Source organism: Mustelus asterias, chromosome 6, assembly GCF_964213995.1.
Source record: "Mustelus asterias chromosome 6, sMusAst1.hap1.1, whole genome shotgun sequence".
Lineage (NCBI taxonomy): Eukaryota > Metazoa > Chordata > Chondrichthyes > Carcharhiniformes > Triakidae > Mustelus > Mustelus asterias.
Window position 1 is genome coordinate 146,879,934 of NC_135806.1, and position 25,690 is coordinate 146,905,623.

General features: G+C 45.8%; 1 protein-coding gene across 1 annotated transcript in view; it reads left to right on the forward strand.

Moving 5' to 3' along the window:
* wdr70 (WD repeat domain 70) overlaps positions 1–25,690 on the forward strand; it is a 176,051-nt gene that overhangs the window by 95,180 nt on the left and 55,181 nt on the right. Inside the window, exons 5-6 of the mRNA XM_078213899.1 lie at positions 10,608–10,692; positions 20,037–20,175. Coding sequence (XP_078070025.1) covers positions 10,608–10,692; positions 20,037–20,175 — 224 coding nt within the window. The remainder of the gene's footprint in view (positions 1–10,607; positions 10,693–20,036; positions 20,176–25,690) is intronic.

Here is a 25,690-nt window from a genome sequence, read left to right on the forward strand (position 1 = left end):
TTTCCACATCCTTCCTGTAATGAGGCGACCAGAACTGAGCACAGTACTCCAAGTGGGGTCTGACGAGGGTCTTATATAGCTGCATCATTATCCCCGGACTCCTAAACTCAATCTCTCGATTGATAAAGGCCAGCACACCATACGCCATCTTAACCAACTCCTTCACCTGTGGGGCCGATTTTAGAGTCCTATGGACCCCCCAAGGTCCTTCTGATCCTCTACAGTACTAAGAGTCTTTCCCTTTATATTGTACTCCTTCATCCTATTTGACCTGCCAAAATGGACCACTACGCATTTATTTGGGTTGAAGTCCATCTGCCACTTCTCTGCCCAGTCTTGCATCCTATCTATGTCCCTCTGTAACTTCTGACATCCCTCCAGACTATCCACAACCCCACCAACCTTCGTGTCGTCGGCAAACTTACCAACCCATCCCTCCACTTCCTCATCCAGCTCATTTATGAAAATGACAAACAGCAAGGGTCCCAGAACAGATCCCTGGGGCACACCACTGGTGACCGACCTCCATTTAGGAAAAGACCCATATATACCCACTCTCTGCCTCCTTTGGGCAAGCCAGTTCTGGATCCACCGGGCAGCAGCCCCTTGGATCCCATGCCCTCTCACTTTTTCTAGAAGCCTTGCATGGGGGACCTTATCGAAACCCTTGCTGAAATCCATATAAACCACATCTACCGCTTTCCCTTCGTCAATGTGTTTAGTCACATTTTCGAAGAACTCCACCAAGCTCGTAAGGCACGATCTGCCTTTGACAAAGCCATGCTGAGTATTCTTGAGCATACTAAACCTCTCTAAATGCTCATAAATCTTGTCCCTCAGGATCTTCTCCATCAGTTTACCAACCACTGAGATTAGGCTCACTGGTCGGTAATTTCCTGGGCTATCCCTATTCCCCTTCTTGAAAATAGGAACTACATCCGCAATCCTCCGGCACCGCTTCCGTCTCCATTGACAACGCAAAGATCATCGCCAGAGGCTCTGCAATCTCTTCCCTCGCCTCCCACAGTAACCTGGGGTACATCCCATCCGGACCCGGCGACTTATCTATCTAAATATGCAGGGGTTATGAGGAAAGGCAGGGGAATGGCATTAAGTCAGTTCATTTGGAGAGCTGGTGCAGCCACGATGGGCTAACTGGCTGCTTCCTGCACCTTAACAACTTCGGGCAAGATACTGAATGCAAAATGCAGGAGCTTGGACCCCTTTTCCCCACACACAATCATACAGATTTCATGGAACAGAAAGGTGACATGGCCCATCGTGTCTGCACTGACCAGTAAATGAGCCATCCAGCCTAATCCCACTCTCCAGCATTTGCCCTGTTGCCCTGCAGGTTGCGGCTCTTCGGTTACATCTCCGGACACCTGAGGGTTTCACCTCAACTACCCTTTCGGTAGTTAGTTCGCAACGCCTACAAACCTCGAATTATAATAAATTTCCTTAGTTCACCCCCAAATCCTTCCACCAATCATTTGAAATCTGTGCCCCCGAGTCACTGACCTCTCTGCTAAAGTAAACAGGCCGTTCCCATCCACTGCTTGCCTTCATCAGCCGGGGCATTGAGTTTAAAAATTGGCAAGTCATGTTGCAGCTTTATAGAACCTTAGTTCGGCCGCACCCTGGGAAAAAGCTTCTGGCTGTGCACTCTGTCCATGCCTCTCATAATCTTGTAGACTTCTATCAGGTCACCCCTCAACCTCCGTCGTTCCAGTGAGAAGAAACCAAGTTTCTCCAACCTCTCCTCATAGCTAATGCCCTCCATGCCAGGCAACATCCTGGTAAATCTTTTCTGTACCCTCTCCAAAGCCTCCACATCCTTCTGGTAGTGTGGCGACTAGAATTGAACACTATATTCCAAGTGTGGCCTAACTAAGGTTCTATAAAGCTGCAACATGGCTTGCCAATTTTTAAACTCAATGCCCTGGCCGATGAAGGCAAGCATGCCGTATGTCTTCTTGACTACCTTCTCCACCTGCATTGCCACTTTCCGTGACTTGTGTATCTGTACACCCTTTGCCTATCAATACTCTGAAGGGTTCTGCCATTTACTGTATATTTCCTATCTGTATTAGACCTTCCAAAATGCATTACCTCACATTTGTCCGGATTAAACTCCATCTGCCATCTCTCTGCCCAAGTCTCCAACTGATCTATATCCTGCTGTATCCTCTGATGGTCCTCATCGCTATCCGCAAATCCACCAATCTTTGTGTCGTCCACAAACTTAGTAATCAAACCAGTTACATTTTCCTCAAAATCATTTATATATATATTGCAAACAGCAAAGGTCCCAGCACTGATCCCTGAGGAATGCCACTTGTCACAACCCTCCCTTCAGACACGCACCCTTCCACTGCTACCCTCTGTCTTCTCTGACTGATGTGGAGATGCCGGCGTTGGACTGGGGTAAACACAGTAAGAAGTTTAACAACACCAGGTTAAAGTCCAACAGGTTTATTTGGTAGCAAAAGCCACACAAGCTTTCGAGGCTCTGAGCCCCTTCTTCAGGTGAGTGGGAATTCTGTTCACAAACAGAGCTTATAAAGACACAGACTCAATTTACATGAATAATGGTTGGAATGCGAATACTTACAACTAATCCAGTCTTTAAGAAACAAAATGTTTCTTAAAGACTGGATTAGTTGTAAGTATTCGCATTCCAACCATTATTCATGTAAATTGAGTCTGTGTCTTTATAAGTTCTGTTTGTGAACAGAATTCCCACTCACCTGAAGAAGGGGCTCAGAGCCTCGAAAGCTTGTGTGGCTTTTGCTACCAAATAAACCTGTTGGACTTTAACCTGGTGTTGTTAAACTTCTTTCTCTGACTGAGCCAGTTTTGTATCCACCTTGCCAGCTCACCTCTGATCCCATGCGACTTCCAACCTTCTGCACCAGTCTGCCATGAGGGACCTTGTTAAAGGCCTTGCTGAAGTCCATGTAGATAACATCCACTGCCCTACCCTCATCAATCATCTTCGTCACTTTCTCGAAAATCTCGATTAAGTGAGTGAGACACGACCTCCCCTTCACAAAACCATGTTGCCTCTCACTAATTCATCCACTTATTTCCAAGTGGGAAAAAATCCTGTCTCGAAGAATCCTCTCCAATAATTTCCCTACCACTGATGTAAGGCTCATCGGCCTGTAATTACCTGGATTATTCTTGCTACCCTTCTTAAACAAAGGAACAACGTTGGCTCTTCTCCAATCCTCTCGGACCTCCCCTGTAGTCATGATGTGGAGATGCCGGCGTTGGACTGGGGTAAACACAGTAAGAAGTTTAACAACACCAGGTTAAAGTCCAACAGGTTTATTTGGTAGCAAAAACCACAAGCTTTCGGAGCCTTAAGCCCCTTAAGCCTTAAGAAGGGGCTTAAGGCTCCGAAAGCTTGTGGCTTTTGCTACCAAATAAACCTGTTGGACTTTAACCTGGTGTTGTTAAACTTCTTACTGTGACCTCCCCTTTGCCAAGTGAGGATACAAAGATTTCTCAAGGCCCCAGCAATTTCCTCCCTTGCCTCTCTCAATATTCTGGGGTACATCCCATCAGGCCGTCGGGACTTGTCGACCTTAATGTTCCTCAAGAACCCCAATACCTCCTCATTTTTGATCTCAACATGACTCAAACTATCTACACATCCTTTTCCAGGCTCATCATCCACCAAGTCCTTCTCTTTGGTGAATACTGATGCAAAGTATTCATTTAATACCTCGCCCATTTCCTCTGGCTCCATGCATAGATTCCCTCCCTTGTCCTTGAGTGGGCCAACCCTCTCCCTGGCTACCCTCTTGCTCTTTATATATGTATAAAAAGCCTTGGGATTTTCCTTAATCCTGCTGGCCAATGCTTTTTCATGACTCCTTTCAGCCCTCCTTGCTCCTTGCTTAAGTTTCTTTCTACTTTCCTTGTATTCCACGCTTGCTTCGTGTGTTCCCAACCTCCTAGCTTTGACAAAAGCTTCCTTTTTCTCTTTGACTAGGCTCACAATATATCTCGTTATCCAAGGTTCCCAAAACTTGCCATACTTATCCTTCATCCTTACAGGAATGTGCTAGTCCTGAATCCCTATCAACTTGCACTTGAAAGCCTCCCACATGCCAGATGTTGATTTGCCCTCAAACATCTGCCCCCAATCTACATTCTTCAGTTCCTGCCTAATATTGTTGTAATTAGCCTTCCCCCAATTTAGCACCTTCACTTGAGGACGACACTTATCTTTATCCATCAGTACCTTAAAGCTTATTGAATTGTGGTCACTGTTCCCGAACTGCTCCCCTACTGAAACATCGACCACCTGGCCGGGCTCATTCTCCAATACCAGATCCAGTATGGCCCCTTCCCAAGTTGGACTATCTACATACTGTTTCAAGAAGCCCTCATGAATGCTCCTTACAAACTCTGCCCCATCCACGCCCCTAGCGCTAAGTGAGTCCCAGTCAATAGGCGGCACGGTAGCACAGTGGTTAGCACTGCTGCTTCACAGCTCCAGGGTCCCGGGTTCGATTCCCGGCTCGGGTCACTGTCTGTGTGGAGTTTGCACATTCTTCTCGTGTCTGCGTGGGTTTCCTCCGGGTGCTCCGGTTTCCTCCCACAGTCCAAAGATGTGCGGGTTAGGTTGATTGGCCAGGTTAGAAATTGTCCCTTAGAGTCCTGGGATGCGTGGATTAGCGGGTAAATTAGTGGGTAAAAAAAAAGGGATTAGCGGGTAGGGCCTGGGTGGGATTGTGGTCGGTGCAGACTCGATGGGCCGAATGGCCTCCTTCTGCACTGTAGGGTTTCTGTGATTTCTATGATTCTATGAATATAGGGAAAGTTAATATCTCCCACCAAAGCAACCCTGTTACTTTTACACCTTGCCAAAATCTGCCTACATATCTGTTCCTCTATCTCCTGCTGGCAGTTGCGTGGCCGATTGTAAACCCCCAATATTGTGACTACACCTTTCCTATTCCTGAGCTCTACCCATATTGTCTCGCTGTAGGAGCCCTCCGAGGTGTCCTCCCAAAGTACAGCTGTAATATTCTCCTTAACCAGTAGTGCAACTCATCCACCCCTTTCACATCCCCCTCTATCCCGCCTGAAACATCTATATCCTGGAATATTAAGCTGCCAATCCTTCCCTTAACCAAGTCTCTGTAATAGCAACATCATAGTTCCATGTACTAATCCAAGCTCTAAGTTCATCTGCCTTATCTGTTAGACTTCTCGCATTGAAACAAATGCACTTGAGCCCACCAGACCCTCTTTGATTAGCAACCCCACCCTGCTTGCTGTTTCTCTGAGTCTTCCTGGCCCTACTCTCTGGTTCCCCTTCAGCTAATTCATCGAGTCACAGAGGTTTACAGCATGGAAACAGGCCCTTCGGCCCAACTTGTCCATGCCGCCCTTTTTTTAAAAAAAACGCTAAACTAATCCCAGTTGCCCGCATTTGCCCCATATCCCTCTATACCCATCGTACCCATGTAACTATCTAAATGCTTTTTAAAAGATAAAATTGTACCCGCTACTACTACTACCTCTGGCAGCTTGTTCCAGACACTCACCACCCTCTGTGTGAAAAAACTGCCCCTCTGGACACTTGTGTATCTCTCCCCTCTTACCTTAAACCTATGCCCTCTAGTTTCAGACTCCCCTACCTTTGGGAAAAGATATTGATTATCTACCTTGTCTATGTCCCTCATTATTTTATAGACCTCTATTAGGTCACCCCTCAGCCTCCTACGCTCCAGAGAATTCACCTTTGCTTTGGTTCCCACCTCCCTGCCAAACTAGTTTAAATCCTCCCGTGTGACACTAGCAAACCTCCCGGCCAAAATATTTATGCCCTTCCAGTTTAGATGCAACCCGTCCTCCTTGTACAGGTCCCACCTGCCCTATAAGAGACCCCAATGGTCCAGATATCTGAAACTCTCCCTCCTACACCAGCTGTTTAGCCGCATGTTGAGCTGCACTACCTTCCTATTCCTAGCCTCACTAGCACATGGAACAGGGAGTAATCCTGAGATTACAACCCTAGATGTCCTGCTTTTAACTTTTTACCTAACTCCCTAAACTGCTGCTGCAGGACCTCATCACTCTTCCTACCTACGTCATTCACACATCTCTGGTTTCACAGAATCTTTATTGCAGAGGATAGCATCAAGTCTGCCGTAGCTCTCTGAAAGAGCATTCTATCTAGTCCTACTCCCTTTTCTGGTCCCCTTATTGCACATTATTTATTTGCGGAAAGCAATCAATCCAATTGCGTTTTTAATGTTTGACTGAACCTGCCTCCAACACCCTCTCAGGAAGATTGTTCCAGATTCGATCCTCTGGGTAACAACGTTTTTTACTCTCATCACTTCTGCTCCTTTTGCTCATTATTTTGAATCTGTGCCTCTAGTTCTTGATGTACTTTTGATAAGGAACAGTCTGTCCATACCCCTGAGGACCTTGAATACCTCTGTCTCCTCTCAGCCTTCTTTTCTCCAAGAAAAACCAGATCCAACCTCTTCAATATATAGAACAGCACAGGAACAGGCCCTTCGGCCCATGATGTTGTGCTGAACATGACGCCAAATTAAACTAATCCCTTCTGCTTGCCCTTGATCCATATCCCTCTATTCTTTGAATATTCATATACTCAGCTAAAATCCACTTAAACGCCCCCCCTCGTATCTGCCTCCATCCGCATAGATACACTTGCTTATCCCTGGAATCATTCTTGTGAATCTCCTCTATGCTCTCTCCAATGCTTTCACATCCTTCCTCATGTATAGTTACCAGAACTGGACACAGTCTTCAGATGAGACCTAATTAGTGTATTGCACAAATTCAACATAACCTCCTTACTATTGTAATCAATGCCCCTATGAAGAAAGCTTTGCTTACTATATGCTTTATTAACTTCTCTCTCAACATGCCCTGCCACCTTCAATGAATTATAAGAACATAAGAAATAGGAGCAGGAGTAGGCCATCTAGCCCCTCGAGCCTGCCCCGCCATTCAATAAGATCATGGCTGATCTGACGTGGATCAGTACCACTTACCCGCCTGATCCCCATAACCCTTAATTCCCTTACCGATCAGGAATCCATCCATCCGCGCTTTAAACATATTCAGCGAGGTAGCCTCCACCACCTCAGTGGGCAGAGAATTCCAGAGATTCACCACCCTCTGGGAGAAGAAGTTCCTCCTCAACTCTGTCTTAAACCGACCCCCCTTTATTTTGAGGCTGTGTCCTCTAGTTTTAACTTCCTTACTAAGTGGAAAGAATCTCTCCGCCTCCACCCTATCCAGCCCCCGCATTATCTTATAAGTCTCCATAAGATCCCCCCTCATCCTTCTAAACTCCAACGAGTACAAACCCAATCTCCTCAGCCTCTCCTCATAATCCAAACCCCTCATCTCCGGTATCAACCTGGTGAACCTTCTCTGCACTCCCTCCAATGCCAATATACCCTTCCTCATATAAGGGGACCAATACTGCACACAGTATTCCAGCTGCGGCCTCACCAATGCCCTGTACAGGTGCATCAAGACATCTCTGCTTTTATATTCTATCCCCTTCGCAAAATAGGCCAACATCCCATTTGCCTTCTTGATCACCTGTTGTACCTGCAGACTGGGCTTTTGCGTCTCATGCACAAGGACCCCCAGGTCCCTTTGCACGGTAGCATGTTTTAATTTGTTTCCATTGAGATAGTAATCCCATTTGTTATTATTTCCTCCAAAGTGTATAACCTCGCATTTATCAACGTTATACTCCATTTGCCATATCCTCGCCCACTCACTCAGCCTGTCCAAATCTCTCTGCAGATCTTCTCCGTCCTCCACACGATTCACTTTTCCACTTATCTTTGTGTCGTCTGCAAACTTCGTTACCCTACACTCCGTCCCCTCCTCCAGATCATCTATATAAATGGTAAACAGTTGCGGCCCGAGTACCGATCCCTGCGGCACGCCACTAGTTACCTTCCTCCAACCGGAAAAACACCCATTTATTCCGACTCTTTGCTTCCTGTCGGATAGCCAGTCCCCAATCCACTTTAACACACTACCCCCAACTCCGTGTGCCCTAATCTTCTTCAGCAGCCTTTTATGGGGCACCTTATCAAACGCCTTTTGGAAATCCAAAAACACCGCATCCACCGGTTCTCCTCCATCAACCGCCCTAGTCACATCTTCATAAAAATCCAACATGTTCGTCAAGCACGACTTTCCCCTCATGAATCCATGCTGCGTCTGATTGATCGAACCATTTCTATACAGATGCCCTGCTATCTCTTCTTTAATAATGGATTCCAGCATTTTCCCTACTACAGACGTTAAGCTGACCGGCCTATAGTTACCCGCCTTTTGTCTCCTTCCTTTTTTAAACAGCGACGTAACATTAGCCGTTTTCCAATCAACCGGCACTACCCCAGAATGCAACGAGTTTTGATAAATAATCACTAACGCATCCACTATTACCTCTGACATTTCTTTCAATACCCTGGGATGCATTCCATCCGGACCCGGGGACTTGTCCACCTTCAGTCCCAATAATCTACCCAGCACTGCCTCTCTGGTAACATTAATCGTATTAAGTATTTCTCCTGCTGCCAACCCTCTATCGTTAATATTTGGCAAACTATTTGTGTCCTCCACCGTGAAGACCGACACAAAAAACTTATTTAAAGACTCAGCCATATCCTCATTTCCCACTATTAACTCCCCCCTCTCGTCCTCCAAGGGTCCAACATTCACTCTAGCCACTCTATTCCTTTTTATATATTTATAAAAACTTTTACTATCATGTTATGTACATAATATACCGAGTTTCCTTTGTTCGTGCACCTCCTTCAGAGTTTCTCCCTTTATCTTGTACTGTTTCTCCATTGAATTCTGCATTGAATTTCACCTGCCACTTGTCTGCCCAATCTACCAATATATCCATGTCATGTCCTTTTTGAAGGTTAAGACTGTCCTCAGAATGTTGGCATGTGATTTCAAGAAGGAATTAGATAGAGCTTCATAGAATCCCGCCAGTGCAGAAGGAGGTAATTCGGCCTATCAAGTCTGTACCGACAAGAATCCCACCGAGACCCTATCCCCGTAACCCCTTGACAGGGTTAATTTAGCATGGCCAATCAACCTATCCCGCACATCTTTGGAGTGTTGGAAGAAACTGGAGCACCCAGAGAAAACCCACGCAGATACAGAGGGAACATGCAAACACCACATATACAGTGACCCGAGGCTGCAATTGAACCTGGGTCCCTGGCACTGTGAGGCAGAAGTGCTAACCACTGTGCCATCATGTCGCCCTGAGCTCTTGGGACTTCGGGATCAAACGATATAGGGCGGAAGGTAGGATCAGGGGATTGAATTTAATGATCTGCCATGATCATATTGAATGGTGGAGCAAGCTCAAAGGGCTAAATGGCCTACTCCTGCTTCTATTTTCTATTATACAGGAACAGGAATAGGCCATTCAGCCCTTTAAAAGGATCTTGGCTGATTGGACGCTTCAATGCCTTTCAATATCCACTATCCCCACAACCCTTTCCATTATTGTTAATCTGAAACCTATCAATCTCTGCTTTAAACATACGCAATGACTGAACTTTCATAGCCCACTGGGTAGAAAATTCCAAAGATTCTCAACCCGCCATGTAAATAAATATCTCCTTATCTCAATCCTCAGTGGTTTCGATCTGGTATGCGCTACCTGGGAATGTGATGGAGGCAAGTTAAATCAAGGCATTGTTAGGATACCAGATAAGAAACCCCAAGGTATTTTATAAAGCCAGACAAGACACCAACAATTTTCTACTCTGGAATTAGTGTGAGGATAAGATGTTTCACTCCAGGCATGATTCTACTGACACACTGGGAAGCTTTTATCAAAACAAACTTTATTTAACAACACAATTTAATTATAACAAATGAATTAGCTTAACCTTTAACAATTGAACTGTACTTAAACATGACAGGAGACAATTCTTAACTGCTATGAGTTCAAATCAAGCAATATTTCTCTTAAACACTTCTTTAAAATTAGTTAGCAAAACACAGGCATACTTGCTTTGATTTAAGTTACCAGGCTTAGAGCTTTCAGTAAGCTTCTGGAAGACATTCATCTTCCTTCAGGCATCTCCAGCTCTTGGTTTGAATGAAAATTAAATCGGGCTTTCCTGAATGTTTAGCTGTTCCCATTAATCACATGACTCTGTCCCTGTCAATCAACCGAATCAAAAACTCACATGACTCTGCATACCGAGTCTAAAATCCCAGAACAGCCTGAATAAAAAGGTCCATTAACTCTACAAAGTGCCACATTCCGAGCAAAAATCAGTCATGCGTCTGCATTCGCATCTGCTGCATGTTTTCCAGAAAAATTGCGTCCTGGAACAAAACACTGCCACTTAAATTAACCCCACCATAAACGTAAAATATATCAAAATAGCACAGCATCATTGCAACATTCAAACATTGAATTATATTGTTATTTAAAAGGGAATAATGTGCAGGTTATGGGATAAGGCCAGAGGATGACACTAAGTAACTTGCTAATTTGCGGAGCCGGTGCACGCACGATGAACTGCTCATCTGTTTTCCAGGAGACGAAACCATTAAAACCTGGGACATGAGGAATTTCCGGAACCCTTTGAATGTAGCATCTGGTCTTCCCAACATCTTCCCAATGTGAGTTACTGCAATTAAAGCTAAAGAAAGGCTGCAATTTATTTATGCAATGCCTTTCATGGCCACCAGACATCCACAAATGCTTCACAGCAAATGAAGTGGAACGATGTGAAGGCCCTTGGGGGGGTATCGATGAGATTTCCCTGAATGGCTCCAAAGATTATGGATTTTACGACAAGATTAGAAATAAAATCAGCAAATGCTTGAAATACTGAGCCGATTAGACAGGATGTGTGGAGAGAAATGTTAACGTTTCAGGTTGATGGACCTTCTGATGAGGAAGAACTTTTTACTCAGCAAGTAATAATGACCTAGAATTCGCGCCCAGGTTGGTGTTGAAAGTGAGGCAAATAAATTATTTTAAAAGGAAATTGGATTCGGCAGTCGTGGGACATAAACTTGAAGGGCTCAGAGTGCTCCGGTTTCCTTCCACAGTCCGAAAGATGTGCTGGTTAGGTGCATTGGCCATTCTAAATTCTCCCTCAGTGTACCTGAACAGGTGCCAGAGTGGGCAAATAGGGGATTTTCACAGTAACTTCATTGCAATGTTAATGTAAGCCTACTTATGACACTAATAAATAAACTTAAACTTTAAACAATTGCAGTTCCTGTCAGACTGCACGGATTGGTTGGAGCAGCAGTTGGATACACTTGGGGGCATGCAGGAGGTGGGAAGTGTTATAGACATAGAACAGTACAGCACAGAACAGGCCCTTCGGCCCACGATGTTGTGCCGAGCTTTATCTGAAACCAAGATCAAGCTATCCCGCTTCCTATCATCCTGGAGCGCTCCATGTGCCTATCCAATAACCACTTAAATGTTCCTAAAGTGTCTGACTCCACTATCACTGCAGGCAGTCCATTCCACACCCCAACCACTCTCTGCGTAAAGAACCTACCTCTGATATCCTTCCTATATCTCCCACCATGAACCCTATAGTTATGCCCCCTTGTAATAGCCCATCCACCCGAGGAAATAGTCTTTGAACGTTCACTCTATCTATCCCCTTCATCATTTTATAAACCTCTATTAAGTCTCCCCTCAACCTCCTCCGCTCCAGAGAGAACAGCCCTAGCTCCCTCAACCTTTCCTCATAAGACCGACACTCCAAACCAGGCAGCATCCTGGTAAATCTCCTCTGCACTCTTTCCAGCGCTTCCACATCCTTCTTATAGTGAGGTGACCAGAACTGCACGCAGTATTCCAAATGTGGTCTCACCAAGGTCCTGTACAGTTGCAGCATAACCCCACGGCTCTTAAACTCCAACCCCCTGTTAATAAAAGCTAACACACTATAGGCCTTCTTCACAGGTCTATCTGCTTGAGTGGCAACCTTTAGAAATCTGTGGATATGGACCCCAAGATCTCTCTGTTCCTCCACAGTCTTCAGAACCCTACCTTTGACCCTGTAATCCACATTTAAATTAGTCCTCCCAAAAATGAATCACCTCACATTTATCAGGGTTAAACTCCATTTGCCATTTTTCAGCCCAGCTTTGCATCCTATCTATGTCTCTTTGCAGTCTACAACAGCCCTCCACCTCATCCACTACTCCACCAATCTTGGTGTCATCAGCAAATTTACTGATCCTCCCTTCAGCCCCCTCCTCTAAGTCATTAATAAAAATCACAAAGAGCAGAGGACCAAGCACTGATCCCTGTGGCACTCCGCTAGCAACCTGCCTCCAGTCCGAAAATTTTCCATCCACCACCACCCTCTGTCTTCGATCAAATAGCCAGCTACCTATCCAATCTGCCAACTTTCCCTCTATCCCACACCTCCTCACTTTCATCATAAGCCGACCATGGGGGACCTTATCAAACGCCTTACTAAAATCCATGTATATGACATCAACTGCCCTACCTTCATCAACACACTTAGTTACCTCCTCAAAAAATTCTATCAAATTTGTGAGGCACGACCTGCCCTTCACGAATCCGTGCTGACTATCCCGGATGAATCCGCATCTTTCTAAATGGTCGTAAATCCCATCCCAAAGGACCTTTTCCATCAATTTACCAACCACCGAAGTAAGACTAACCGGTCTATAATTACCATGGTCATTTCTATTCCCTTTCTTAAACAGAGGAACAACGTTTGCCACTCTCCAGTCCTCTGGCACCATCCCCGTGGACAGTGAGGACCCAAAGATCAAAGCCAAAGGCTCTGCAATCTCATCCCTTGCCTCCCAAAGAATCCTAGGATACATTTCATTAGGCCCAGGGAACTTATCGACCTTCAGTTTATTCAAAACTGCCAGTACATCCTCCCTCCGAACAAGTATTTCCTCCAGCCTATTAGCCTGTGACACCTTCTCTTCCTCAAAAACATGGCCCCTCTCCTTGGTGAACACTAAAGAAAAGTATTCATTCATCACCTCGCCTATCTCTACTGACTCCATACACAAGTTCCCACTCCTGTCCTTGACTGGCCCTAACCTCACCCTGGTCATTCTTTTATTCCTCACATAAGAGTAAAAAGCCTTGGGGTTTTCCTTGATCCGACCCGCCAAGGACTTCTCATGTCCCCTCTTGCTTTCCTAAGCCCCTTTTTCAGCTCATTCCTTGCTAACTTGTAACCCTCAATCGAGCCATCTGAATCTTGTTTCCTCATCCCTACATAAGCTTCCCTCTTCCTTTTCACAAGACATTCCACCTCTTTCGTGAACCATGGTTCCCTCACTCGGCCATTTCCTCCCTGCCTGACAGGGACCTACCTATCAAGGACACCCAGTATTTGTTCGTTGAAAACGTTCCAAGTCATGTTGCAAATTCTTGAAGGGCTTCGCCTGTTGTAAGCTTTTTAGACCTTATGAATGGCTCCTTTTTCTTTTTGACAAGGCTTATAATGTCCCTCTTCAGCCAGGGTTCCCAATACTTGCCGCACTTATACAGCAGGATATCGATCAGTTGGAGACTTGGGCAGAGAGATGGCAGATAGCGTTTAATCCAGACAAATAAAGAACAAAGAACAGTACAGCACAGGAAACAGGCCCTTCGGCCCTCCAAGCCTGTGCCGCTCCTTGGTCCAACTAGACCAATCGTTTGTATCCCTCCATTCCCAGGCTGCTCATGTGACTATCCAGGTAAGTCTTAAACGATGTCAGCGTGCCTGCCTCCACCACCCTACTTGGCAGCGCATTCCAGGCCCCCAACACCCTCTGTGTAAAAAACGTCCCTCTGATGTCTGAGTTATACTTCGCCCCTCTCAGCTTGAGCCCGTGACCCCTCGTGATCGTCACCTCCGTCCTGGGAAAAAACTTCCCACTGTTCACCCTATCTATACCCTTCATAATCTTGTATACCTCTATTAGATCTCTCCTCATTCTCCGTCTTTCCAAGGAGAACAACCCCAGTCTACCCAATCTCTCCTCATAGCTAAGACCCTCCATACCTGGCATCATCCTGGTAAACCTTCTCTGCACTCTCTCCAATGCCTCCACATCCTTCTGGTAGTGCGGCGACCAGAACTGGACGCAGTACTCCAAGTGTGGCCTAACCAGCGTTCTATACAGCTGCATCATCAGACTCCAGCTTTTATACTCTGTGTGAGGGAATGCATTTTGGAAGGTCTAATACAGATAGGAATTATACAGTAAATGGCAGAGCCCTTAAGAGTATTGATAGGCAAAGGGATGTACAGGTACACAGGTCACTGAAAGTGGCAATGCAGGTGGAGAAGGTAGTCAAGAAGGCATACGGCATGCTTGCCTTCGTCGGCCGGGGTATTGAGTTTAAATACCCCGCATGCCGGGGTATTAAATAACCAAGCATGCCGAATGCCTTCTTCTCCACTCTGTCCACCTGTGACTCCACTTTCAAGGAGCTATGAACATGTACCCTAGATCTCTTTGTTCTGTAACTCTCCCCAACACCCTACCATTAACTGAGTAAGTCCTGCCCTGGTTCAATTTACCCTCGCATTTGTCTAAATTAAACGCCATCTGCCATTCGTCAGCCCACTTGCCCAATTGATCAAGATCCTGCTGCAATTGGAGATACCTTCCTCACTGTCCACCATGCCACCAATCTTGGTGTCATCTGCAAACTTGCTAACCATGCCCCCTATATTCTCATCCAAATCATTAATATAAATGACAAATAACAGTGGGCCCAGCACTGATCCCTGAGGCACACCGCTGGTCACAGGCCTCCAGTTTAAAAAACAACTCTCTACAACCACCCTCTGGCTTCTGTTAAGAAGCCAATTTTGTATCCATTTAGAGACCTCTCCCTGGATTCCGTGAGATTTAACTTCATGCAACAACCTACCATAGAACATTACAGCACAGAAACAGGCCTTTTGGCCCTTCTTGGCTGTACCGAACCATTTTTCTGCCTAGTCCCAGTGACCTGCACCTGGACTATATCCCTCCACACCCCTCATCCATGTACCTGTCCAAGTTTTTCTTAAATGTTAAAAGTGAGCCCGCATTCACCATTTCATCTGGCAGCTCATTCCACATTCCCACCACTCTCTGTGTGAAGAAGCCCCCCCTAATATTCTCTTTAAACTTTTCACCCTTAACCCATGTCCTCTAGTTTGTTTCTCCCCCAGCCTCAGTGGAAAAAGCCTGCTTGCATTCACTCTATCTATACCCATCATAATTTTATACACCTCTATCAAATCTCCCCTCATTCTTCTACGCTCCAGGGAATAAAGTCCTAATCTATTCAACCTTTCTCTGTAACTCAGTTTCTCAAGTCCCGGCAACATCCTTGTAAACCTTCTCTGCACTCTTTCAACCTTATTAATATCCTTCCTGTAATTAGGTGACCAAAACTGCACACAATACTCTAAATTCGGCCTCACCAATGTCTTATACAACCTCACCATAACATTCCAACTCTTATACTCAATACTTGGATTTATAAAGGCCAATGTACCAAAAGCACTCTTTATGACCCTATCTACCTGTGACGCCACTTTTAGGGAATTATGTATCTGTATTCCCAGATCCCTGTGTTCTACTGCACTCTTCAGTGTCCTACCATTTACCTTGTATGTTCTACCTTGGTTTGTCCTTCCAAAGTGCAATACCTCACACTTGTCTGCATTAAACTCCATCTGCCATTTTTCAGCCCATTTTTCTAGCTGGTCCAAATCCCTCTGCAAGCTTTGAAAACCTTCCTCACTGTCCACTACACCTCCAATCTTTGTATCATCAGCAAATTTGCTGATCCAATTTACCACATTATCATCCAGATCATTGATACAGATGACGAACAACAATGGACCCAGCACTGATCTCTGTGGCACACCACTAGTAAGAAGTTTAACAACACCAGGTTAAAGTCCAATAGGTTTATTTGGTAGCAAAAGCCACACAAGCTTTCGGAGCCCCAAGCCCCTTCTTCAGGTGAGTCACCTGAAGAAGGGGCTTGGGGCTCCGAAAGCTTGAGTGGCTTTTGCTACCAAATAAACCTGTTGGACTTTAACCTGGTGTTGTTAAACTTCTTACTGTGTTTACCCCAGTCCAATGCCAGCATCTCCACATCATGCACACCACTCGTCAAGGCCTCCACTTGGAGAAGCAATCCTCCACTACCACTCTCTGGCTTCTTCCATTGAGCCAATGTCTAATCCAATTTACTACCTCTCCATGTATACCTAGCGACCGAACCTTCCTAACTAACCTCCCATGCGGGATCTTGTCAAAGGCCTTACTGAAGTCCATGTAGACAACATCCACTGCCTTCCCTTCATCCACTTTCCTGGTAACCTCCTTGAAAAACTCTAATAGATTGGTTAAACATGACCTACCACGCACAAAGCCATGTTGACTCTCATGCGGTACCTTGTCAATGGCCTTGCTAAAGTCCATGTAGACAACATCAACTGCACTGCCCTCATCTACCTTCTTGGTTACCCCTTCAAAAAACTCAATCAAATTTGACTCCCACATGTCAAATGTTGTTTTACCCTCAAACAGCCTCTCCCAATCTACACTCTCCATATCCTGCCTAATGTTGTTATAGTTAGTCTTCCCCCAATTTAACACCTTTGCCCGAGGACCACTCTTGTCCTTGTCCACAAGCACCTTAACACTTAAGGAATTATGATCACTCTTCCCGAAATGCTCTCGGACTGAAACTACAATAATATTAGGCAAAAACTGGGAAATGTAGATTGAGGGCAGCTATTTGAGGCTAAATCCACATCGATCATGTGGGAATCTTTTAATGGCCAGTTGATTAGAGTTTGGGACCAACATGTTCCTACAAAAATGAAGGATGAGGATAGCAAGATTCAGGAATCTTGGATGACGAGAAATTGTGAGCTTAGTGAGGCATACATAAGGTTTAGGAAACTGAAGACAGACAGCTGTCGAAGTATTAGAAAGATTAGTAAGTTTGCGGATGTCACGGAGGTTGGTAGATTTGTGGATAGTGATGAGGACCATCAGGGGATACAGCAGGATATAGATCGGTTGGAGACTTGGGTGGAGAGATGGCAGATGTAGTTTAATCTGGCAGAGCCTCTGGCGATGATCTTTGCATCGTCGATGGAGACGGGAGAGGTGCCAGAGGATTGCGGATGTGGTTCCTATTTTCAAGAAGGGGAATAGGGATAGCCCAGGAAATTACTGACCGGTGAGTCTAACCTCAGTGGTTGGTAAACTGATGGAGAAGATCCTGAGGGACAAGATTTATGAACATTTAGAGAGGTTTAGTATGCTCAAGAATACTCAGCATGGCTTTGTCAAAGGCAGATCGTGCCTTACGAGCCTGGTGGAGTTCTTCGAAAATGTGACTAAACACATTGACGAAGGGAAAGCGGTAGATGTGGTTTATATGGATTTTAGCAAGGGTTTCGATAAGGTTCCCCATGCAATGCTTCTCGAAAAAGTGAGAGGGCATGGGATCCAAGGGGCTACTGCCCTGTGGATCCAGAACTGGCTTGCCCAAAGGAGGCAGAGAGTGGGTATAGATGGGTCTTTTTCTAAATGGAGGTCGGTCACCAGTGGTGTGCCCCAGGGATCTGTTCTGGGACCCTTGCTGTTTGTCATTTTCATAAATGACCGGGATGAGGAAGTGGAGGGATGGGTTGGTAAGTTTGCCGACAACACGAAGGTTGGTGGGGTTGTGGATAGTCTGGAGGGATGTCAGAAGTTACAGAGGGACATAGATAGGATGCAAGACTGGGCGGAGAAGTGGCAGATGGACTTCAACCCAGATAAATGCGTAGTGGTCCATTTTAGCAGGTCAAATGGGATGAAGGAGTACAATATAAAGGGAAAGACTCTTAGTACTGTAGAGGATCAGAAGGACCTTGGGGTCCGGGTCCATAGGACTCTAAAATCGGCCCCGCAGGTGGAGGAGGTGGTTAGGAAGGCGTATGGTGTGCTGGCCTTTATCAATCGAGGGATTGAGTTTAGGAGTCCGGGGATAATGATGCAGCTATATAAGACCCTCGTCAGACCCCACTTAGAGTACTGTGCTCAGTTCTGGTCACCTCATTACAGGAAGGATGTGGAAAAGATTGAAAGGGTGCAGAGGAGATTTACAAGGATGTTGCCTGGATTGAGTGGCATGCCTTATGAGGATAGGCTGAGGGAGCTCGGTCTTTTCTCCTTGGAGAGATGTAGGATGAGAGGAGACCTAATAGAGGTATATAAGATGTTGAGAGGCATAGATCGGGTGGACTCTCAGCGGCTTTTTCCCAGGGTGGAAATGGCTGCTCCGAGAGGACACAGGTTTTAGGTACAGGGGAAATGTTAGGGGTAAGTTTTTCACACAGGGTGGTGGGCGAGTGGAATCAGCTGCCGTCAATGGTGGTGGAGGCAAACTCAATAGGGTCTTTTAAGAGACTCCTGGATGAGTACATGGGACTTATTAGGATGGAGGGTTATAGGTAGGCCTAAAAGATAGAGATATGTTCGGCACAACTTGTGGGGCCGAAGGGCCTGTTTTGTGCTGTAGTTTTTCTCTATGTTTCTAAATGTGAGGTAATGTGAGTCCAAAGATGTGCGGGTTAGGTTGATTGGCCATGCTAAAATTGCCCTTAGTGTCCTGGGATGCGTAGGTTAGAGGGATTAGTGGGTAAATATGTAGGGATATGGGGGTAATGCCTGGGTGGGATTGTGGTCGGTGCAGACTCGATGGGCCGAATGGCCTCTTTCTGCAGGGTTTCTAAGGTCATGCATTTTGGAAGGTCTAATGCAGATAGGAAATATACAGTAAATGGCAGAACCTTTAGAAGTATTGATAGGCAGAGGGATCTGGGTGTACAGGTACACAGGTCACTGAAAGTGGCAACGCAGGTGGAGAAGGTAGTCAAGAAGGCATACGGCATGCTTGCCTTCATTGGCCAGGGTATTGAGTTCAAAAATTGGCAAGTTATATTGCCAGCTTTATAGAACCTTAGTTAAGTTGGAATATAGTGTTCAATTCGGGTTGTCACACTATCAGAAAGATGTGGATGCTTTGGAGAGGGTGCAGAAAAGAATTGAGGTATCCAAGATGATAAAAGGTACGGATAAAGTAGGCATAGAGTGGATGTTTCTGCTGGAGGGGCATTCTAGGACGAGAGCTCATTGGCTTAGGATAAGGGGTAGCAAACGTAAAACAGAGTTGAGGAGAAACTACTTCTCCCAAAAGGTTATGAATCTGTGAAATTCACTGCCCTAAAGTGCAGTAGATGCTGAGACAGTGAGTAAATTTAAGGAGGAGTTGGACAGATTTTTAATTGGTAATGGATTGAAAAGTTATGGGGAGAAGGCAGGAAAATGGGAATGAGGAGCATATCAGCCATGATCGAAAGGCGGAGCATACTCTGGCTGAATGGCCCAATTCTGCTCCTATATCTTATGAAGGTTTGTTTTCACTTGAACGTCAGAGACTGAGGGGTGATTTGATTGAAGTTTACAAAATTATGAAATGCATGGATAATCGGAGTCTTTTTCCCAGAGTAGAAATGTCAATAACTAGGGGACATAGGTTTAAGGTAAAAGGGGGAAAGTTTAAAGGAAATGTGAGAGGCAAGTTTTTTTTACACTGAGGGTGGTAAGTGCCTGGAATGTGCTGCCAGAGGAGGTGGTAGAAGCAGATACAATAGCAACATTTAAGAGGCATCTTGACAGATACATGAATAGGCAGGGAATAAAGTGATACGGACAGCATAGAGGCAAAAGTTTAGAAAAGCGTCATGTGTTGGCATTTACTTGGTGGGCCAAAGGACCTGTTCCTGTGCTGTCCTGTTCTTTGTTCTTTGAAAGACTGGGCCATTTAATTATGTTAAAAGCTCTATCGAAACTTGAACGCTTTATCTCGACTTGGTTCTGTTTGGATCATGGGATGGGTGATATACGAGCTTTCTTCAATGCCTATGTTCTCACTCCAGGACAGATTGCTGCTTCAGCCCTGATGATAAACTGCTGATCACAGGAACTTCAGTGAAGAGAGGACAAGAGAATGGAAAGCTGCTGTTCTTTGACAGAGAGACATTCCATAAGCTATATGAGATTGAAGTAACTGATGCAGTGAGTCAATCCATTCATTTTCAACTGTTAACAGTTCACATGCACCAAAGGAAACTCAAAGCACTCCATTGAACAGAATTTGCCGACCTCACTCCCTGCATTAATTTCTCCCCCAGACAAAGTAAAAGTCTCACAAAGGAAGTGCGGAGTCCCTGTGGTCATTCCCCTCTCAAACAGACATATCACTGTGAATACAGTTGGGGGAATGACTCTCGGGAAAGCAACAACAGCCAAGTTCATGGTACAGTGGGTGACTCTGCTGCACAGAAGGGGAGGAAAATGAGCAGCAGGGCTGTGGTGGTAGGGTATAAAACAGTAAAGGGTACAAACAGGCACTTCTGTGGCTGCAGATGGAATCCAGGAGGGCCTGATGGGATATACCTCAGAATACTGAGAGGCAAGACAGGAAATTGCTGGGGCCTTGAGAGAAATCTTTGTATCCACACTGGCTACAGGGGAGGTCATGATGTGGAGATGCCGGCGTTGGACTGGGGTAAACACAGTAAGAAGTTTAACAACACCAGGTTAAAGTCCAACAGGTTTATTTGGTAGCAAAAGCCACACAAGCTTTCGGAGCTGCAAGCCCCTTCTTCAGGTGAGTGGGAATTCTGTTCACAGAATTTTGTGAACAGAATTCCCACTCACCTGAAGAAGGGGCTTGCAGCTCCGAAAGCTTGTGTGGCTTTTGCTACCAAATAAACCTGTTGGACTTTAACCTGGTGTTGTTAAACTTCTTACAGGGGAGGTCCCAGAGGATTGGAGAATAGCCAACATTGTTCCTTTGTTTAAGAAGGGTAGCAAGAATATTCCAGGTAATTACAGGCCGGTGAGCCTTACATCAGTGGTACGGAAATTATTGGAGAGGATTATTCGAGACAGGATTTATTCCCACTTGGAAATAAGTGGACGTATTAGTGAGAGGCAACATGGTTTTGTGAAGGGGAGGTCGTGTCTCACGAACTTGATTGAGTTTTTTGAGGAAGTGACGAAGATGATTGATGAGGGTAGGGCAGTGGATGTTGTCTACATGGACTTCTGTAAGGCCTTTGACAAGGTCCCTCGTGGCAGACTGGTGCAGAAGGTGAAGTTGCATGGGATCAGAGGTGAGCTGGCAAGGTGGATACAAAACTGGCTCGGTCAAAGAAGACAGAGGGTAGCAGTGGCAGGGTGCGTTTCTGAATGGAGGGCTGTGACAAGTGGTGTTCCTCAGTGATCAGTGCTGGGACCTTTGCTGTTTGTAATATATATAAATGATTTGGAGGAAAATGTAACTGGATTGATTAGTAAGAGTCAATTACTAGGGGGCATAGGTTTAAGGTGCAAGGGGCACGTTTTAAAAGAGATGTATGAGGCAGATTTTTTACACAGAGAGTGGTGGGTGCCTGGAACTCGTAGTGGAAGTGGATACGGTAGTGACTTTTAAGGGGTGTCTTGACAAGTACATGAATGAGATGGGAATAGGGGGATATGGTCCCCGGAAGCATAGGGGGCTTTAGTTAAGTCAGGCACCATGGTCGGTGCAGGCTTGGAGGGCCGAAGTGCCTGTTCCTGTGCTGTAATTTTCTTTGTTCTTTTGTTCTTTGGTATGTTGGCTCCCCGGTGCCAGGGTCTGGGATGTCACTCAGCGGCTTCTGGACTTTAGAATCATAGAATTCCTACAGTGCAGAAGAAGGTCATTTGGCCCATCGAGTCTGCACCGACCACAATTCTATCAAGGCTCTATCCCCCTAACCCCATGTATTTACCCTGCTAATCCTCCTGACACCAAGGGAGGCGAGGGAAGAGATTGCAGAGCCTCTGGCGATGATCTTTGCGTCGCCGATGGAGACGGGAGAGGTGCCGGAGGATTGTGGATGTGGTTCCTATTTTCAAGAAGGGGAATAGGGATAGCCCAGGTAATTACCGACCGGTGAGTTTAACCTCAGTGGTTGGTAAGCTGATGGAGAAGATCCTGAGGGACAAGATTTATGAGCATTTAGAGAGGTTTAGTTTGCTCAAGAATACTCAGCATGGCTTTGTCAAAGGCAGATCGTGCCTTACGAGCCTGGTGGAGTTCTTCGAAAATGTGACTAAACACATTGACGAAGGGAAAGCGGTAGATGTGGTTTATATGGATTTTAGCAAGGCGTTCGATAAGGTCCCCCATGCAAGGCTTCTAGAAAAAGTGAGAGGGCATGGGATCCAAGGGGCTGCTGCCCTGTGGATCCAGAACTGGCTTGCCCAAAGGAGGCAGAGAGTGGGTATAGATGGGTCTTTTTCTAAATGGAGGTCGGTCACCAGTGGTATGCCCCAAGGATCTGTTCTAGGACCCTTGCTGTTTGTCATTTTCATAAATGAGCTGGATGAGGAAGTGGAGGGATGGGTTGGTACGTTTGCCGACGACACGAAGGTTGCTGGGGTTGTGGATAGTCTGGAGGGATGTCAGAAGTTACAGAGGGACATAGATAGAATGCAAGACTGGGCGGAGAAGTGGCAGATAGACTTCAACCCAGATAAATGCGTAGTGGTCCATTTTGGCAGGTCAAATGGGATGAAGGAGTACAATATAAAGGGAAAGACTCCTAGTACTGTAGAGGATCAGAAGGACCTTGGGGTCCGGGTCCATAGGACTCTAAAATTGGCCCCGCAGGTGGAGGAGGTGGTTAGGAAGGCGTATGGTGTGTTGGCCTTTATCAATCGAGGGATTGAGTTTAGGAGTCCGGGGATAATGATGCAGCTATATAAGACCCTCGTCAGACCCCACTTGGAGTACTGTGCTCAGTTCTGGTCGCCTCATTACAGGAAGGATGTGGAAAAGATTGAAAGGGTGCAGAGGAGATTTACGAGGATGTTGCCTGGATTGAGTGGCATGCCTTATGAGGACAGGCTGAGGGAGCGCGGTCTTTTCTCCTTGGAGAGATGTAGGATGAGAGGAGACCTAATAGAGGTATATAAGATGTTGAGAGGCATAGATCGGGTGGACTCTCAGAGGCTTTTTCCCAGGGTGGAAATGGCTGCTACGAGAGGACACAGGTTTAGGGTGCTGGGGGGTAGGTACAGGGGAAATGTTAGGGGGAAGTTTTTCACACACAGGGTGGTGGGCGAGTGGAATTGGCTGCTGTCAGTGGTGGTGGAGGCAAACTCAATAGGGTCTTTTAAGAGACTCCTGAATGAGTACATGGAACATAATAGGATGGAGGGTTATAGGTAGGCCTAAAAGGTAGGGATATGTTCAGCACAACTTGTGGGGCCGAAGGGCCTGTTTTGTGCTGTAGTTTTTCTATGTTTCTCATCAACCTAACCCACACATCTTTGAACTGAGGGAGGAAACCGGAACGCCTGGAGGAAACCCACACAGACACGAGAAGGATGTGCAAACTCCACACAGTCACCCAAGGCCAGAATTGAACCCGGGTCCCTGGCGCTGTGAGACAGCAGTGCTAACCACTGTGTCACCATGTCGCCCTGGAGAGGGAGGGTGAACAGCCAGTGGTCGCAGTACATATAAATACCAAGAACATAGGTAAACAAAAGGATGATGTCCTGAAAGCTGAATATAGGAAGATAGCCTTTGGGACCCCGAGCACATAGTGGACAGTGAAGAAAGTTATCTCCAATTGCAACAGGATCTTGATCAATTGGGCCAGTGGGCTGACGAATGGCAGATGGAGTTTAATTTAGACAAATGCGAGGTGATGCATTTTGGTAGATTGAACCAGGGCAGGACTTACTCAGTTAATGGTAGGGCGCTGGGGAGCATTACAGAACAAAGAGATCTGGGGGAACATGTTCATAGCTCCTTGAAATTGGAATCGCAGGTGGATAGAGTGATGAAGAAGGCATTCGGCATGCATGGTTTCATCGGTCAGAACATTGAATACAGGAGTTGGGACGTCTTGTTGAGGTTGTACAAGACATTGGTAAGGCCGCACTTGGAATAGTGTGTGCAATTCTGGTCACCCTATTATCGAAAGGATATTATTAAACTAGAAAGAGTGCAGAAAAGATTTACTGGGATGCTACAGGGACTTGGTGGATTGAGTTATAAGGAGAGGCTGAATAGCATGGGACTTTTCTCTCTGGAGCGTCGGAGGCTAAGGGGTGACCTTATCGAGGTCTATAAAATAATGAGGGGCATAGACAAGGTAGGTAGTCAATATCTTTTCCCAAAGGTAGGGGAGTCTAAAACGAGAGGGCATAGGTTTAAGGTGAGAGGGGAGAGATACAAAAGTGTCAAGGGGGCAATTTTTTCACACACAGGGTGGTGAGTGTCTGGAACAAGCTGCCAGAGGCAGTAGTAGAGGCGGGTATAATTTTATCTTTTCAAAAGCATTTAGATAATTACATGGGTACAATGGGTATAGAGGGATATGGGCCAAATGCGGGCAATTGGGATTAGCTTAGGGGTTTTTAAAAAAATAGGCAGCATGGACAAGTTAGGCCGAAGGGCCTGTTTCCATGCTGTAAACCTGTATGACTCTAGGAGATAAATTAAAATTCAGAACCTCAAATGTAGTCATCTCAGGATTGCTCCCAGAGCCGCACTAGTGAGAGCAGGAATAAGAGGAGAGATCAGATAGAAACATCGAAACTAGAGGTAGGAGGAGGCCATTTGGCCCTTCGAGCTTGCCCCGCCATTCATTCTGATCATGGCTCATCATCAAATTCCATATCTTGATTTCCTCCCTTGCGCCCCCCCCCCCCCCCCCCCCATATCCTTTGATCTCTTTAGTCCCAAGAGCTGTATCTCATCTCACAATGTTTTGGCCTCAGCTACTTTCTGAGGCAGTGAATTCCACACATTCACCACCCTCTGGTTGAAGAAACTTCTCCTCATCTCAGTTCTAAAAGGTTTACCCTTTATCCTCAAACTGTGACCCCTAGTTCTGGACTGCCCCACCATTGGGGACATTCTTTCTAAATCTACCCTGTCTAACCCTGTTAGAATTTTATAAGTTTCTCTGTTCGCTCTCGCTCTTCTAAACTCCAGTGAATATAATCCTAACCGACTTAGTCTCTCCTCATATGACCTGCCACCCCAGGAATCAGCCTGGTAAACTTTTGCTATACTCCCTCTTTAGCAAGGACATCCTTCCTCAGATAAGGACACCAAAACTGCAACAATACTCCAGGTGTGGCCTCACCAATGCCATCTACAATTGCAGCAAAACATCCTATTCCTATACTCAAATCCTCTCGCTATGAAGGCCAACATACCATTTGCCTTCTTTACTGCCTGCTATACCTACACGCTTACTTTCAGTGACTGATGCACAAGGACTCCAAGGTCTCGTTCAGTATCCACCAAGCAATAATCTGTTGTGCTATTATTGCGACCAAAGTGGATAACCTCACATTTATCCCACATTATGCTACACTTGCTATGCAGATACCCACAAACTCAGTGTGTCCAAATCACACTGAAGCATCTCTGCATCCTCCTCACAGCTCACTCTCCCACCCAACTTTGTATCATCTGCAAGTTTGGAGATAATACGTTCAATTCCATCTTCCAAATCATTAATATATAATGTGA